Here is a 14444-nt window from a genome sequence, read left to right as displayed (position 1 = left end):
AGAGAAGCAGGAGAGAGAGAGGCCTCCAGGGACAGCAGTGTGGAAAGAACCCATCCTGACACTGCTGACTTCGAAGATGGGGGAAGGGGTCAGGGGCCCAGGGCCACGGGCAGCCTTCAGCAGCAGGAAGAGATAGGCAGTGATTCCACCCCTTGAGTCTCCAGAAAGGGATGCAGCTCTGATGACAGCCTGACTTTAGTCCAGTGAGAACCAATCCAGACTCCTGCCCTCAGAAATGGAAGATAATAAAGTCACCAAATTCCTGGCAATTTGTTATAGCAGCTGTAGAACACTGATACACTCTCCCATCGAGTTTTTTGGTTTTATTGTAAATAAGTCACAAATAACATCTGAATCTGAAAATTGAAAAAGGAAAAAGCAAATTATTTTTGTTTTCTCTATGCAGATGAACCTCACCTTAAATGAAATCTCTTAAGAAAATCACTTCTTACCGAACTATACTGATGAGTGACCTAAACAGTGCTTGATTCTTGGCCCTTGTGATAAAGAACTGAAGATATTAAACAATATAGATGAACTCATTATCATTTTGGAACAATGGTGTTAATAATATAATTAAGATATAACCCACTGCATAGAAGTACCTGGTGTTAAAAGAAGCAGCCAACTCAAGAGAAGTCTTTATTATTCAAAACTAAGCAAGATATGGTACACATTTGTCTTGGGCATCCTAGCTTCAGGTAGACTATACGTTAAGTTTCGAGGCAAAGTTTATGGTTTGAAACCTATTCTTCATGCCGTGATTTTTGTTTAATCAGAGGAAAACTGCTTCTTTGACTTAGATGTAATAACAGGGGAGGCCAATACTCACTCTAGACAAGGACCCCAAATCTAGGAACTCAGAAAAGTTTATTATTGATATTTTTTAAACTGATGGCACAACTATTATGGAAAAGGGTTTTGAAACATTACTCAAGTAGACAGTGACAACTTGAGACTGTTAACTAGGACCTGGTGCTTCATTAATTCCTAGTATGGTCTGCGGTAAAGGAGCTAAAATACAGTGTCACTGACACACCCAAATCTCTGGAGGATACAAAGATCCTTGCTGGCCCCCCAAAATTGTGACATCACCACCAGTGAGAAAGAACTGCAGTCCTATAGACTCGCCTGGGCCACCACAGTGGGTCCAAGCACTAGAAGGTGACACCTCCAGGGCAAGTAGACAAGAGAATAAAAATATCACATGTATGTCTTTAACTTGGCTGCTTCCCCACTGAGCTGAAAATGCCTTCAGCAGGAACCAAGTACCACCCAGCTCTATGTCCCAGCACTTAGCCCCGCTGAGGAGCATGATCCTTTCTAAAGAAGTGAACACCCTCCAGTCCAGGGGGGAAGGCAGTGGAGAAACACACAGCCTGCCAGGGCTCTCCCAAAGTGTCCCTGAAAGTTGGACAGTGATTCCCAGAAAGAGTAAAAGTCTGAAGTCTCACTAGTGGATTTGGCTGTTCCTGTGCCATGTCCTGCTGACTGTCCAAGCCCAAACAGTATGTTCTGCTGTGACTCCTTTCCTGGAAGTCACATGGCAGAGCAGACACTGGGGAGCTAAGAACTCAGGTGCCGCCTTCTAGAGGAATGCTTCAAGAAGCACACGACGGGTGTCGAGTCTGCCTGTGTGGGGCTCCATGAAGAGGGGACAGGTGCACTGCTGGAGGATGGGTGCCCACAAGATGCCAGGCACTTTACCAATTCTCCGGTGGTCGTTTTATAGATGGAGAAACTGAGGCTCACAGAGCTTATTATTACCAAAAGTAGCACCCCAATTTACCATTTATGAACAAAACCCTGACAGTCAAAAGGAAACTAAAAGAATGTACAATACACAACACAATTGACTGTTAAGACACATGACTTGTGTGTGTGTGTGTGTGTTCTTCTAAGTCCTTGTAGACAGTACAAATGCAGGGCGGGGAGTCTGTTCTGAATTGATGGTACCCTACGTGATGGGCAATGCATCTTTCTTTGTGCGTGTCTCTGAGTACGTGAGATAGTACATAGACACTGAGGCAGAACTCCCTCATGACTTCCCATACTTAAAAACAACAAGACAGTAAAAAGCAGTAAAACTCATTAAACAAATCAAAATCTTGTAAGGCATCTCAGGATCTGGGAGTCAAAAGCCAGGTGGGGGTAGGAGGCTTGTGCAGCTTCCCCTTTCCCTCCAGACCAGGACTCTCCACAGAGCCATGAGCTGCTCTGGGACACAGAACTTTAAAACCACCTTTCTGGCATCTTGAGAAAGGACTGAGAGCAACGTCATGCTTTTCTGATCAACAGCCTGCAGACAACAGAACAACTGCTCACCAACATGCTGACAATCGACTTTTGAATTTGGGGAATTAAAAAAAAAAAAACATAAGCAATAACTAAAAGTTTGATTTATTTCAGAGGCATTAGAGACACTTTAAATCAATTTATTTTGCATCTTCATGCTTCTGCTATTGCTATCTGCAGTACTCAGGTGCTTGGGTGTTTTTGGTGTCCCATGTTACCTGGGTCGTTGTCAGTGTGCATCAACAACAGGTGGTCCTGCCTAATGACATACTTTTCTCTGAGAATGGGTTCAGTCCCTGATAAAACCCATTTGTCACTGCTATAATGAAGTCCTTTTTTGAATAAATTAGAGCAATACATTACATAAAGAAAATTGTGAAGAAACAAACCTATTCTCAGACAATAAAAGGAGCATAACTTTGAGATTTCTCACACTGGCAATTGGTGCTCGAGTTCTGCCTTTCAGCTGAAGACTACACAGAACAGGAGCTACGCTAGACCAGAGCAGGGGCCACGTGTAATGCCCACACCTCATGGCTCTGTCTTGAGATACGCCTTCATTAAGAAAAAATAATCATTTTATCATGGCGAGACAAACACCCTCGGGAATTTTATGAAATTATTTTTTCTTATTACTTTGCATATTGCGCATACTATGTTTTTAAAAGACTCACATCTTGCAAATTAAATCCCCAACAAATCAACATGTCCAATGTGTCATAAGAAATTGATATCCAAAATATCCATCTGAGAGGAATGAGTGGTCTGCAACAGAAACAACAATTAATGAATCATGAATTCCCTCATCCAGAGGGCACAACTCTGACTGTGCCCCCAGTGTGGATGGCATTGGAAAAGAGAGGTGAGGCCTGGTCCCTGCTCCCTAGTAGCTGAGAGCAGGGAAGGGTGGGCAGACTACGGCACAGTGCCCGTTTCTCTAAGTGTTGTCAGGACACAATCATACACATCCGTTTCCATACATCTCTGGCTGCTTTTCTGCTACAACAGTGAGTTGAGCAGAATGTACAGCCTACAAAATATCCCCTCCTGGCCTCCTACAGGAAATCTTCAGGCCTACACGCAGCTTCCCGTGAAGACGATCCCCCTGCAGAAACACAGCCACCTCCTACTGTCCAGAAGGGCCCAGAAGCAATGACACCCTGGCAGCCCAGATCCTGATGCCGAACAACCGTCCCACACTACGAGAAACCAGGCTCCTTGGAAGAAATGGCTGATTTTAGAGCCACAGCAACGACAAGATGTGCCTGGAACAAAATGCTGTGAGGAAGTAAAAAAATACTCAAAAGACGTACGGGACGCTCCTGTCAATAGGACCCAGGAGCCAGATAAAGGGCTCCCCAATGGCCAAATCTGGGGCAATTTAACAGAAATTTATACTGCAACAGTAAAGGATTATAACCAGTTGAATCAAGAACTTATATGGACAGATGACCGCTGGAGGGAGGGGAGAGAGAGGAGGAAGGACGGACAGAAACAATGGACATGTCCCCTCCAGCAGAACGTCAGGCAATCAATGTAGAAAGAGTGAGTGAACAAGATCACCATTTCACAGCCAGCACAGTAATACTGCGGCTAAGAAACACTGGTGGATACTAAAATCTGTGAGGAAGAGTTTATAATAAGGAACAGAATACTGACAAAGTCTCAAAGTAGCTCCCGCAAAATACAAATGACTTACACAAGGAAAACAGTATCTTCCCAGCAGAGGCAACTGGCAGCCCCTTCACCAAGTAACCAAATGTAACCTCACAGGTAATGGGACAGAGTGACAGTGACACCGTGCGCCTCCTCATCTGAGTACTGAGGAGGACACACCACACCTCCGTGAATGTCCGCCAAAAGTGTACACACGTGAATCCAATATTAAGGAAACAGACAACCTGAACTGAGGGACATTCTACCAAAAAAAACTGGTGTGTGTAGTGATCAAAAATGCACGTCATGAACGGTAAAGGAAGACAGAGGAGCTCTTCCAAACCAAGAGACTAAAGATGCCTGACAGCCGAAGGCACTGCGTGTATCCTCAACTGCATCCTCTAAAAGACAAAGGGGAGCAAAGAGCAAGACCTGCACGTGGACAGGAGAGGAGACCGTCCTACGAAGCAGTGATTAACTTCCTAAATCTGACCCCTGTTCTCTATGACTGCAGTTACCTAAGAGGAGGCCCTTAATCTTAGAAAACACACACCAAGGTACTTACGTTCATCGGGGTCCAGGGAGGTGACACAGGCACCTTCCCCTCTAGGGTGTCGGGAACGGACGTAAGTACCCGGACAGGACGGTAAAGCCAGCGTGGGAAAATGTTCACAATTGGTGAATCCAGACAAATGGGCCTGTGGGGTCTCAGCACTACTCTTTCAACTCTTTTGTTTTAAAACTGTTTCCAAATAAAAGCTGTTCATGTCAAGAATGAGAACTAAAGGTGTTAACAATGGGAGGGGGAAGGAAAGAGGAGAGAGACGCACAGAACCACAAGGCGCAGGGCGAGGAGGAGAGGAGGGGTCCGAGCGCGAGATGCGAACCCAGGGCGGACTGGAGTCAGTAATTAGCTGGGGGAGTCAGGAAAGGTGCGCAAGTGCTCTTCCCGCCTGTGGGGGGTGCTGCGTCCAGTGGAGTCCTCTGGAAGAGCACTCCTTCAAGCCCCGATTGGCCAGTCATTCTCTGAGCCCCAGAAACCCCCCCTCCTCCCACCGCAGTGCTAACTCTCTCTCAGAATCGGTCCCTCTACATGTTTATCTCCCTCCCTGGATTACAGATTGCTGGATAAAAAATGTGAAATGATGATGATGATGATGAAGGCGGCAGCAGTCACCTACACTGCACTTACTACACATCCCACATGACACTACACTGCTCCCCACGCGGCGCATGTAAATTGCTCAAAGACTCCAACCGACTTCACTTTTTTTTTTTAATGACCATTTTACAGTCATGGAAACTGAGGCTGAGCAGGGATCGCGTACCCAAGGTCACCACTACACAAAGTGGCAGAGTTGAGACGGAACTCCAACCTGTCTGAAAACCGTTCCTCACCTGTCCTTCCTACCAAACAGCATGCTCCTCATCCCAGTAAGTTAGCAGCGGCTTGCACTTGTGAGGCAAACAAAAGGTGAGCAGGATTTCTCTAAGTACTTTGCTCTGCTCATGTTTGTGAGCATACCCAAACTCAGAGCAAGGAGCAGAGGCGGCACAAGGGGGGAGGAGAAAGCCGGCCCTAAGAAAACTGCCGGCGGATCATCTCCTCACTGGGAGATAAGCAAGAGCTGAGGTAGGAAATTCAGATACAAAAGATACCATGTGAGGAAGAGAAATACATAAATGTGTAGTGAACTCATACTAGATGTAACAAATATGTCCTGTATGTTAAAATCTTAAAGTAAAACTAAATAACGTCATTGTCATTGCCGTTCCACCCCAACGAGCCAGGAGGCAGGCATCACCGCCTTGTGCAGATAAGGAAACACAGAGAGAAATGACTGGCCCAGAACACACAGCTACACCAAGTGGTGCGGGTACTTCCCAAATATTAGCTGAATAAACGAGTAAAATGAAAGAAAGCTCAGTATACATTTTGCAAGGCTTATGTACTCTATCCAGTATACAGCTCTGCTAAAATTACTAAAAATGTAATCGTGACTTTGTCCAAAATTTCTCCCAGGTTTTGGCCCCGGTATGGATCAAGCCCCTGACCCCAGGAGGAAGCAGGAACTTCTACAGCAGCTGACAAAGCTTTGGTTACTATTGTTTGCTTCCTCGTACAAATCAAAGATTTTGACTCCTCTGCTCCAATATAAACAACAGGACTATAATTTTTCCCCACAAAACGACCAAATTTGTGGCCAGCAGCCATCCATCAGACTACCCTAGCACCTTTAATACAGTTTTCAGTTCAAACGCTTTGGGGGCATTTTTTCTCTAGGGACGGGAAGCCCCCCACCGTGACCTTGCACAGGCTAGCTACCCCTGTAACTCCCCGACTAGCTGCAGGGTGAGAAGAGACCTAACTCCCAGGGGCTCCCCGAATAAAGGCAGCCATGTGTGAGCAGTGCCTGGGACACCTGGAGCACTCCAGACGGTGCCTACGGGACGGAAGTCATGCTTCTCTGCGAATACTGAAGAGAGCTACCGAGGATGCCTCTTAAAATCAGCAATGTGAAAGACACAGGAAAATCAAAAGCAACGCCGGTCTGTGGACAAGCCAGTACAGCTCGGAGAAGCTGCGGGACGGACGGAGAGGGCAACCAGCTGTGCGCAGCGCCATCTAGTGGAGCGGGAGCAGAGCACAAGTGCCGATCAAGAGAGAAGGCCGAGCCGGCAAACCGCCCCTGCTCCCATCGGCTCTCATCTCCAGGGGAGCTCGGACCAACAGTGACGCCCGGTGTAAGACGTGTATCAAACAGGGTGCTCTCACATCCAGCTCATGCTCTTTATCATACCAACGAACAACATCAGTGAGACGCCAGGAGCACCATTTAAAGTCCTTAAAATAGCAGCAGGGGCTGATTGGTGAAAAATTATGGAAATGTAAAAAATGATGGCAATGTACAGCTTACCAATTCAGAGCAAACAATTTTGTGCCTGTGGAAAGGAGCTGCTGAGGGTCCAGCTATGTTTTAAGAGGTGCAGTCACAAAGCTGTTTATGGAAGCTCCAGGGGCAGAACTGAAGTTTCTGGGGCTACTATACCTCGAGCAGCATGGGGACAATCAACCAGTGCTGCTAACTCTCCCTGGGTATCACTAAGCTTCCCAAGAATGAGTCTGTTCTTCAGTATTTCCTGCGCTGGAAAACTAAACTCATTCTAATAACAAAAAATCACCCTGAGAGCTGAAAATAGGGGATTAAGTTATTAATACGTTTTATGTCTGGAAAGTGATGCCAACACACACATCGGTCTCAGGTCATCATGTAAAAAGAGCAGGTAATATTTACTAAGCACCTTTCATGTGTTAGACACTGTACTCATCTCATGCCTGAAACAACAGCCCTGCAAAGGGGGTAAAAAAGCACTCCCATTTTAAAGATGGGAAACCAAGGCTCCCAGAAATAAGTAACTTGGATAGGCTCCAACTAGAAAGTCTTCACCTCCCATATCACATGGCGCCTCCCGCAGCAGCTCTTCCCTTGTTAAGTAACACTATTCCCCATGTAAATGCCATCCACCACACGTTCCACGCTGCCACTGGTCACAAAGTTCCTGCCCCCTTTGGTCAGCCCACTGTGTGCCACTCTGCACAGTACGCAGTCCGCCCACTCACAGATCACCCCTCCCATGCCGAGCAATTAATTTGAAGAGCTGCGTGGCAGAGAATTTCCCATGGAAGTCAAAGATGAAAATCCAGCCGCGGTGAAAGCTTCCACCTGTACTTGGTGCTCACAGGTGAACTGTCTATTGTCTGGGAGGTAGGCAGGTAAGGATTTGAAACCTGGTTTACCACTTAGCTTTCTGACCTTAGTCAAATAATTTGATCCTCATGCCCTCACTTTTCTCATGTGTAAAATAAGGTAAAACGATTTACTCTTTTAACACTGTGAGAAAAATTAAGTGCAATAATGTACATAAAGCATCTAACCCAGGAAAAGTTCTTGATAAATGGTAACTATTACTATTAGCAATTGCAAGGCAAGGATATTCAAACATCCTCCCCACCCCCAGCCCACTGCCATCAGAGAGCCAAAACCATTGTCTGTGAGAATATGTTCTTTTATGTTCTTGGCACTCTTTTCCCCCCACTTTTTGAGCCTATTTTTAGAAAATGGAGAATTTCTAAACATACAATAAACTGACTAAAAATCCCTGATATCATCCTTTGACCAACTGTTTCTGTGATAAATACAGTATTAAAATATAAAGAGCTCTGTGCCTCTGAGAGGTTCCTTCAAGATACCACAGAGCCTTTGTCTTCGTGACTTTCCACAAAGTTTCCCTATTTTCTTCCTGTCCATTGAAATACACATAATTAAAAATCCTTACCTTGAATGCCTACCTAAGACTGGGAAGTGCTGCTGGAGAACACAGGGAAAAAGTGAACTTGCCTTTTTGGTAAAACACATTTTAGGCAGACCTCTTTTAAAAATTCATCATCACCAGTGGAAATTCCTAACTGGCTTCTACTATAATAAAAATTTCATTTAAAAACAATCTCACCTTCTGTCCTTGTATCTGTTTTCTTAAAGTAACCTATCAAAACACTGCATACTCAAAATTTCAGCGTGACTATTTAAAGTTGTGCACCTTGACTGGGCAAGTTGCTTTACATTTTGAAACTCAGATGAGTCATTTGAAAAAAACAAAAGAGGCAGGCAGGGGATAAAACCACCTACCTTGCAAGATCTTTGTGAGGATTAGAGATAATGCATAGGAAGCACCTGGCACAAAGAAGCCCTCAATTTGGCAGCTTTTATCATAATCATTATCCCCAATGCTAAGGAAAGCTTCTATTTTTTGGTAAAAAATATAAACCATTCCATCTTCACTCAGTGGGAATGATGATAACAAGCAAAAGGGTCTTGTGCTCTCAAAGCCGCTGCAAGCATTCAGTCTGCAAGCCCAGTTGCTTCTCTGGTTTGGGGTGTCTGTTTGCCATCTGAGATAGCGGATTAACTCCTTCAGGTAAGGCTTATTTGCCATGTAACAAGGGCTTCAAATTTCTGGTTTTAGTCTGTCATCAGGAATCTAGGGAAGGAGAGCTAATTGTATTGGCGCATACTGGCTTAATAAGTTCCTTAAGAAGAAGAAAAGTAAATAAACATCTGATGCAAAGCAGATCTGCTAACATCTCGTTGTCTCCTGGAGAAGAGCCCTGCAGTCCTACCACATGCAAAGAGCATGAGGGCCTTCTGCTGCTGGTCTCACGCTGCATCTCACTCAGAGCCTCTCATTTGTGCCTGTGCCCCCATCAGCTGCCCTACAGTGACAACACTCTGAGTTTTCCACCTCCATGAAAATTACAACACAACACTGAAATGAAGACAGGAGTGGAAGGCTGCAAGAGCTCCACGAGGTGCTCAAGACCAAGCCATGGAAGCCCAGGCCGGCCGCCCAGAAACTGACACTCTCCCATGGAAGACAGAGGTCCAAATAACGTAGTGTAAGGACAACCACACCATCAGAGAGGTAAGCACCGGCCGCTTTGGGGAAAAAAAATGGGCCATCTAAATCCATTTGGGGATAAGGAAGTGATCACAGGAGATCCCTTAGAGCAGAAATTCCAAGGGTGAGGTATAAAAAGGGATGCCATATAACTTGCCTTTCAAGCCCAGCCCAGCCATGAACTGCCAGCCCAGCTGGACCTTCTCCCTCTGCAGGCCAGTGTGGTTCAGGAAAGAAGAACAAAGCTTGCACCCTCACTGGGACAGTCTGCAAGTAAATCACCTTGGGTAAGTCACTTTAGTTGTTGGAGTCTCAGTTTCTACAACTGAAAAATTGGGCTAATAACCTCTACATTTCTGGGCTGTTACAGTATTCAGATTACAGACATGACTCGGCACAGAGAAGAACCTCAAAAATGTCCCTAGGCTGACCAAGTTAAACCATCTAGTCACTCAGCACTTCAAAAGGACAGTTGAAGGATAGGTGAGGACCTTCCTTAGGAACAAAAAGGGCATCTACAAGCTTGACACTCACTCTCAAATTCACACATGTGAGAACACTCATTTCTCAGGAGTGGAGTCTGCATTCTTCCCTGGACTTCCCTCCAGGACTCAGCCCCAGGGCCTGGCACGGCAGCTTCTCAAGCAACATGTCAGTAATGACCAGATACCAAAACATTGTGACTCACAATCACTGGATCACCTGGAATCACAGCACGCTACAGGAAACTCAGAAATGGCATCCCATCCATTTTCTTACAAAAAACAATCAAACATTTGGAAAACCCTAAGAAAAACAATTGAAAACTAAAAAACCACAGCCTCCTTTGGATGAAACAGAGAATCACACTCTACATCTAAATATAATTCTGTAATTTCCATTCTCATTCATCTCTCTTACTCCACATGTCTGACAACAGTCAAGCAAATCACAAACATTTTCCAAAAGGGGGTCACCAAAAATCAAACATTAAGCCGTCAGGTTTTGTTGAAAAAGAGACACGGCACATCGGGCTAAGTAATGATCCTCCCTTTACACATTTTTACCCCTCACATATATCCTAAGTAATGCTAAGAGTACTGATGTTAGAGAAATTGATGTAAGATGAGAAATTATTATTTTGAAATACCATCAGAGAACTTTATCAACCTGGACACAAAAAGACCACCTTAATCTTGAATCCTTTGCTCCACTTCCTCTTGTAACCAACCACTAAATATAACTTGGCAGTGAACCAGCCACCAATCCATATATTATATCAGATAATTAAAAATACAGGGTTATATAATCTTATTTAATGGTTACTTGGCTTGGACTGAAAAACATCCAAAGCAGTACCAGAGAGCTGGGTTAAATATAATGCATAAGACATTTCTAAAGATGTTTTTCATAAGAGTCAGCGCATCCCCTACTAGCAAATATAATACAAAACATGGGACGCTACTTTCATCTCCAATTAAACCTCCTTGGCAAGAAACAGCAATGTCAATTCTCTATAGGCATGGAAGTGAGGGAAGGGGGTGATACCAAAGCCTATTTTCTTTGATTCAGGTTGAACATTAAGTAAACATTAACTGTTACATTTGGTAGAGAAACAAAAGTACTCAGTATTTAGGGGGGAGGGGAGCCAGTTAGCCTGAGAAAATAAAAAGTCAGCAACTAATGCCCATCATGAAACACAAGCCTGGGAAAAGTATAAAAGCCGAACTGTATTAGCACAGGAGCATATATCTTATGTCATCCCAGCTCAAGTTCTTACCAAAGATTATTAGAAAAAATATAATTCAGCTAGGAGGCTGATCAATGTTTACGACTACTGAATTTTTAAAAAACGGCAACATCTCATTTATAAACTGTTTCATTATCATAATGTGTTGATTATGAAAGTAATAAACTGGTCACAGGAGGGCTTTAATTCAAAAGTGCCTCTTAGCCGGAGCATTAAAATCCTGTAGGATAAATCTACCAATGTTTGTTTCTTCAAAAAGACCACTAGATAAGAATAGAAAGACACTTTTTTAGAAAATCAAGATAAGTCAACCAGAAACAAGCATATTAATGATATAGATTTCTGAAGGGTTTTAAATTAGCATGTGCAAAGTATTTTATTCCATCTTTGCGGGAAGGCATAAGTGGCAAGAATAATGGCTTTCGGAGACAGAAGACCTGACTTCAAATTAAATCTCAGTTGCCCACAAGCTCGCATAGCTGGGTTCCTCAGCTGCCTCCCCAGAAAAATGGAGACATCAGTGTCGACCTCACAAGAGTCCAAGAACTGGACATCACGTACCGTTAAGAGCCTTGGAAACTTGAACACACTCCACACAAACATGAGGTATCACGTTCACTGCTGACCATTGTCACTTCACAAGTTACTGTCGGAACACTAACGCCAGTATTGAAATTCAGAATAAACTCCGAAAAAAATAGTTTTTTTCGAGGCAAAGAGTCAAAAATGTAGCTAAGTAAGAATAAAAATACTTTTCTGTAGCCAATAACAAGACACTTGTCAGATTCAAAATCAAAGTTTTCTAATAACCATTCAAATTCAGATTTAAGATACTATTTTAGAAATGCACTGGTAACTCTGGAGTTACATAAATGAGCATGATTAATATTTTAAATGATAGGGCTTTGCTTTCTGGATATCACCTTATGACTTAAGGGGAAACATGTCTGTCTGAAGTAATCTAAATTAACAGTAATAAGAGCACCTCAGTAGCACCCTTTCCTTCTTTCACATAATTGTTCAATGTGAAAAATGTACTTCTTACCCAAATTACACTTTTTATGGGAAAGTAAGGTAATCAGATTTAACATCTAAAAAAAAATGCTACATGGCAATATTGTCCAATATCTGTTTCAAGTAACTAGAGGCCATTGCCACCAGTAGAAACAGAAACCGAGAGAATTTTGAATGTATTAGCAACACGGTACTATAACAACATGACACAGAGAAAAAAAATCTAACTTTCAAAATAAGGTAACTCATTACACTTTTAGTTAATCTGTTTCCTTAACTGAGTACAACATAACTTTGTCAGCTTCTTTATTAAAAGAAAAAATGCACTTGATTCCACAATCTAGGATATTTCTAATGCCACTGATCTCACACAATGTACAAAGAAATTTCTTTTACAGAAATGACAGCCCAGCAGGCAACAAAAGATATATGTAAATCATAAAGAGCAAGGAGTACAAGCCTAACTGCAGAACAGTTCAGAAGAGCATGGGAATAAAGCTGAAAATTCTTTTTCTCTAATTTAAGAATGTAAGCCCATCACTTTTTCACAAGCCCACTTTATTAAAGAAATAAAAATAAGCTTGCAATTAAAATGGGAGAGCTCTGTAAACCGATTTCTATTCAACCATTCAAACAGCATTCATGCTTAAATTCTTGGAGATAGTGAGTCTCTCCACTACCACCATCAGTCGACAACACCCTACTCTGAAGAACTGGTTGAAATAGGCAAATGCTGGAGGTTGCTATTTTAAAATATAGACATCTATATACAAATAGAATATGTCTGCCTCATCTTTCACTTCCAACAATAAAGGAGCCAGGGCCAGCATTAAGATCAGCAGACCCGATTTAACTCGGGGGCCACAAACTGTCACTGCACAGATTGATTCATGCAAAAGGTAACAGATCTGACCAGATAATGCTTCTGCCATCACCCAGGGAAAAAGCAGACCAGTGGCCCCCAAATCCATCTTTATCTGAAACACAGATTAACAGATACGGAAGGAACTGAGGACTGCTCCTGGGAATGCAGGCTTGATTTACCGTCCATCCCAGATTACTCATGAAGCTGGAGGAAGAAGACGCTAGGAAATACGGTCCTAGGTAGGCACGCCTCCATATGTCCCTGTATCCCTGTGCCCTGTACTTCCCAGGACTGTTCACACCCTGAACTGGCTGAAGCAGTGCTGAAAGGCATAGGCAGCAAAGACTCCTTGCCCAGTCTTCCCAACCCCTAGCCAGCCCCCAGTGAGAGTGACCCACCCAGAGCTTCCCAAAGAGAAGACAGGCAAGCCAGGAAGGACGCAACTGCGTGGGCCTCTTCTCCCCTACCAACCCCTCCAAGGGCCAGCTTGCAAGCCTTGGCTGGAGCTGCCCACCCCCAGGGAGGGCAGACCACCCTACAAGGGTGGCTAGAGCCTTGGCATGGAAGAACAAGAGGGAGAGAAGAGGAACTGGGCTCTGTCACTAGGACCGCCGGGTCCCTCTCCTCTGAAATGCTCAGGGTCTGACCCCAAACCTCCCCCAAGGTCCTCAAACTTTACTAACAATGCAAGCACCTGTTCCCTTCACCTCGTGTGTATTTCATCTCCTCAGATCCTTCCATTTTGCTCCAGCTCTTTCTCCAGTTCCCTGAACAAACCAAACACACTAGGATCCCTGAGTCCCTCACAAACTCCCCTCCAATGAGATCATTCAACCCCCGCCCCGCCATATCCCCCAGATGTTCGCCGTCCCCCACCCACAAGTTTCCCTCGGGTATCCTCGAGTCCCCAAAGATCTTCAAGTCACATCCAGCCTTCTGCCCCCCTGCCAAGCCTCCCAAAGGCATATCTCCTCCCCCGCGCCGGTATCCCACGTTCTCCCAGGTCCCCACCCAAATGCCCCCAGATTGCTACCTGGATCCCCGCCCGCCTCCCCGGGTCTATTTCCAGCCAACCCCACAGGTCCGCCTCCCAAGCGCCCCGCATTTCTATCCGCTCCCGACCCTCCCCTGTCCCCAGGCCGCCGGCCGCCACTCCCCCGGTCCCAACGGCCGCCGGCGACAGTTAACGGCCGGCCGGCGAGCGCTCTCACCTTGGTTCACCAGCCGCAGAGCGTGCGTGAAGGAGGGGTCCAGGGAGTCCTTCTCCGCCATCAGCTCCGGCAGGTACTTCTCCTCCATGCTCGCCGGCCGCCGGGCCCGGGACGCCGACGCGCGGCAGGCGAGCAGCGGCAGCCCCACAAGCCCCGACCCCGCCCGCGCCCCAGCGGCGCGCAACCCGGGCCAGGCGCCGCGGCCGGGGCGCGGCAG

At 45.1% G+C, this 14444-nt stretch overlaps 1 protein-coding gene across 7 annotated transcripts in view; it reads right to left on the bottom strand.

The window, feature by feature from the left end:
* The window catches only part of KHDRBS3 (KH RNA binding domain containing, signal transduction associated 3), a 182328-nt gene extending 167902 nt beyond the window's left edge, over positions 1-14426 (bottom strand). For 3 of the 7 annotated variants that reach the window (XR_003208057.2, XR_012378369.1, XM_025871173.2), the window contains exon 1: positions 14228-14425. Coding sequence is in view for 4 of the 7 variants with exons in the window: in XM_025871173.2 (XP_025726958.1) it covers positions 14228-14315 (88 nt within the window). In the remaining 3 variants the exon portion in view is untranslated. Of the gene's footprint in view, positions 1-13195; positions 13218-13723; positions 13773-14227 lie in introns of those variants that run through there. The other 4 variants (XR_012378370.1, XM_073893240.1, XM_073893237.1 and 1 more) reach the window with 3 other exon arrangements.
* Between the last annotated feature and the right edge of the window lie 18 nt (positions 14427-14444).

This window comes from Callorhinus ursinus, unplaced genomic scaffold (genome assembly GCF_003265705.2).
Source record: "Callorhinus ursinus isolate GAN/ISIS: 27379988/994484 unplaced genomic scaffold, GSC_fseal_2.0 scaffold5, whole genome shotgun sequence".
Taxonomy (NCBI): Eukaryota; Metazoa; Chordata; class Mammalia; order Carnivora; family Otariidae; genus Callorhinus; species Callorhinus ursinus.
Note: the sequence above shows the minus strand (reverse complement) of the source record. Positions and strands in the feature narration are given on the sequence as shown.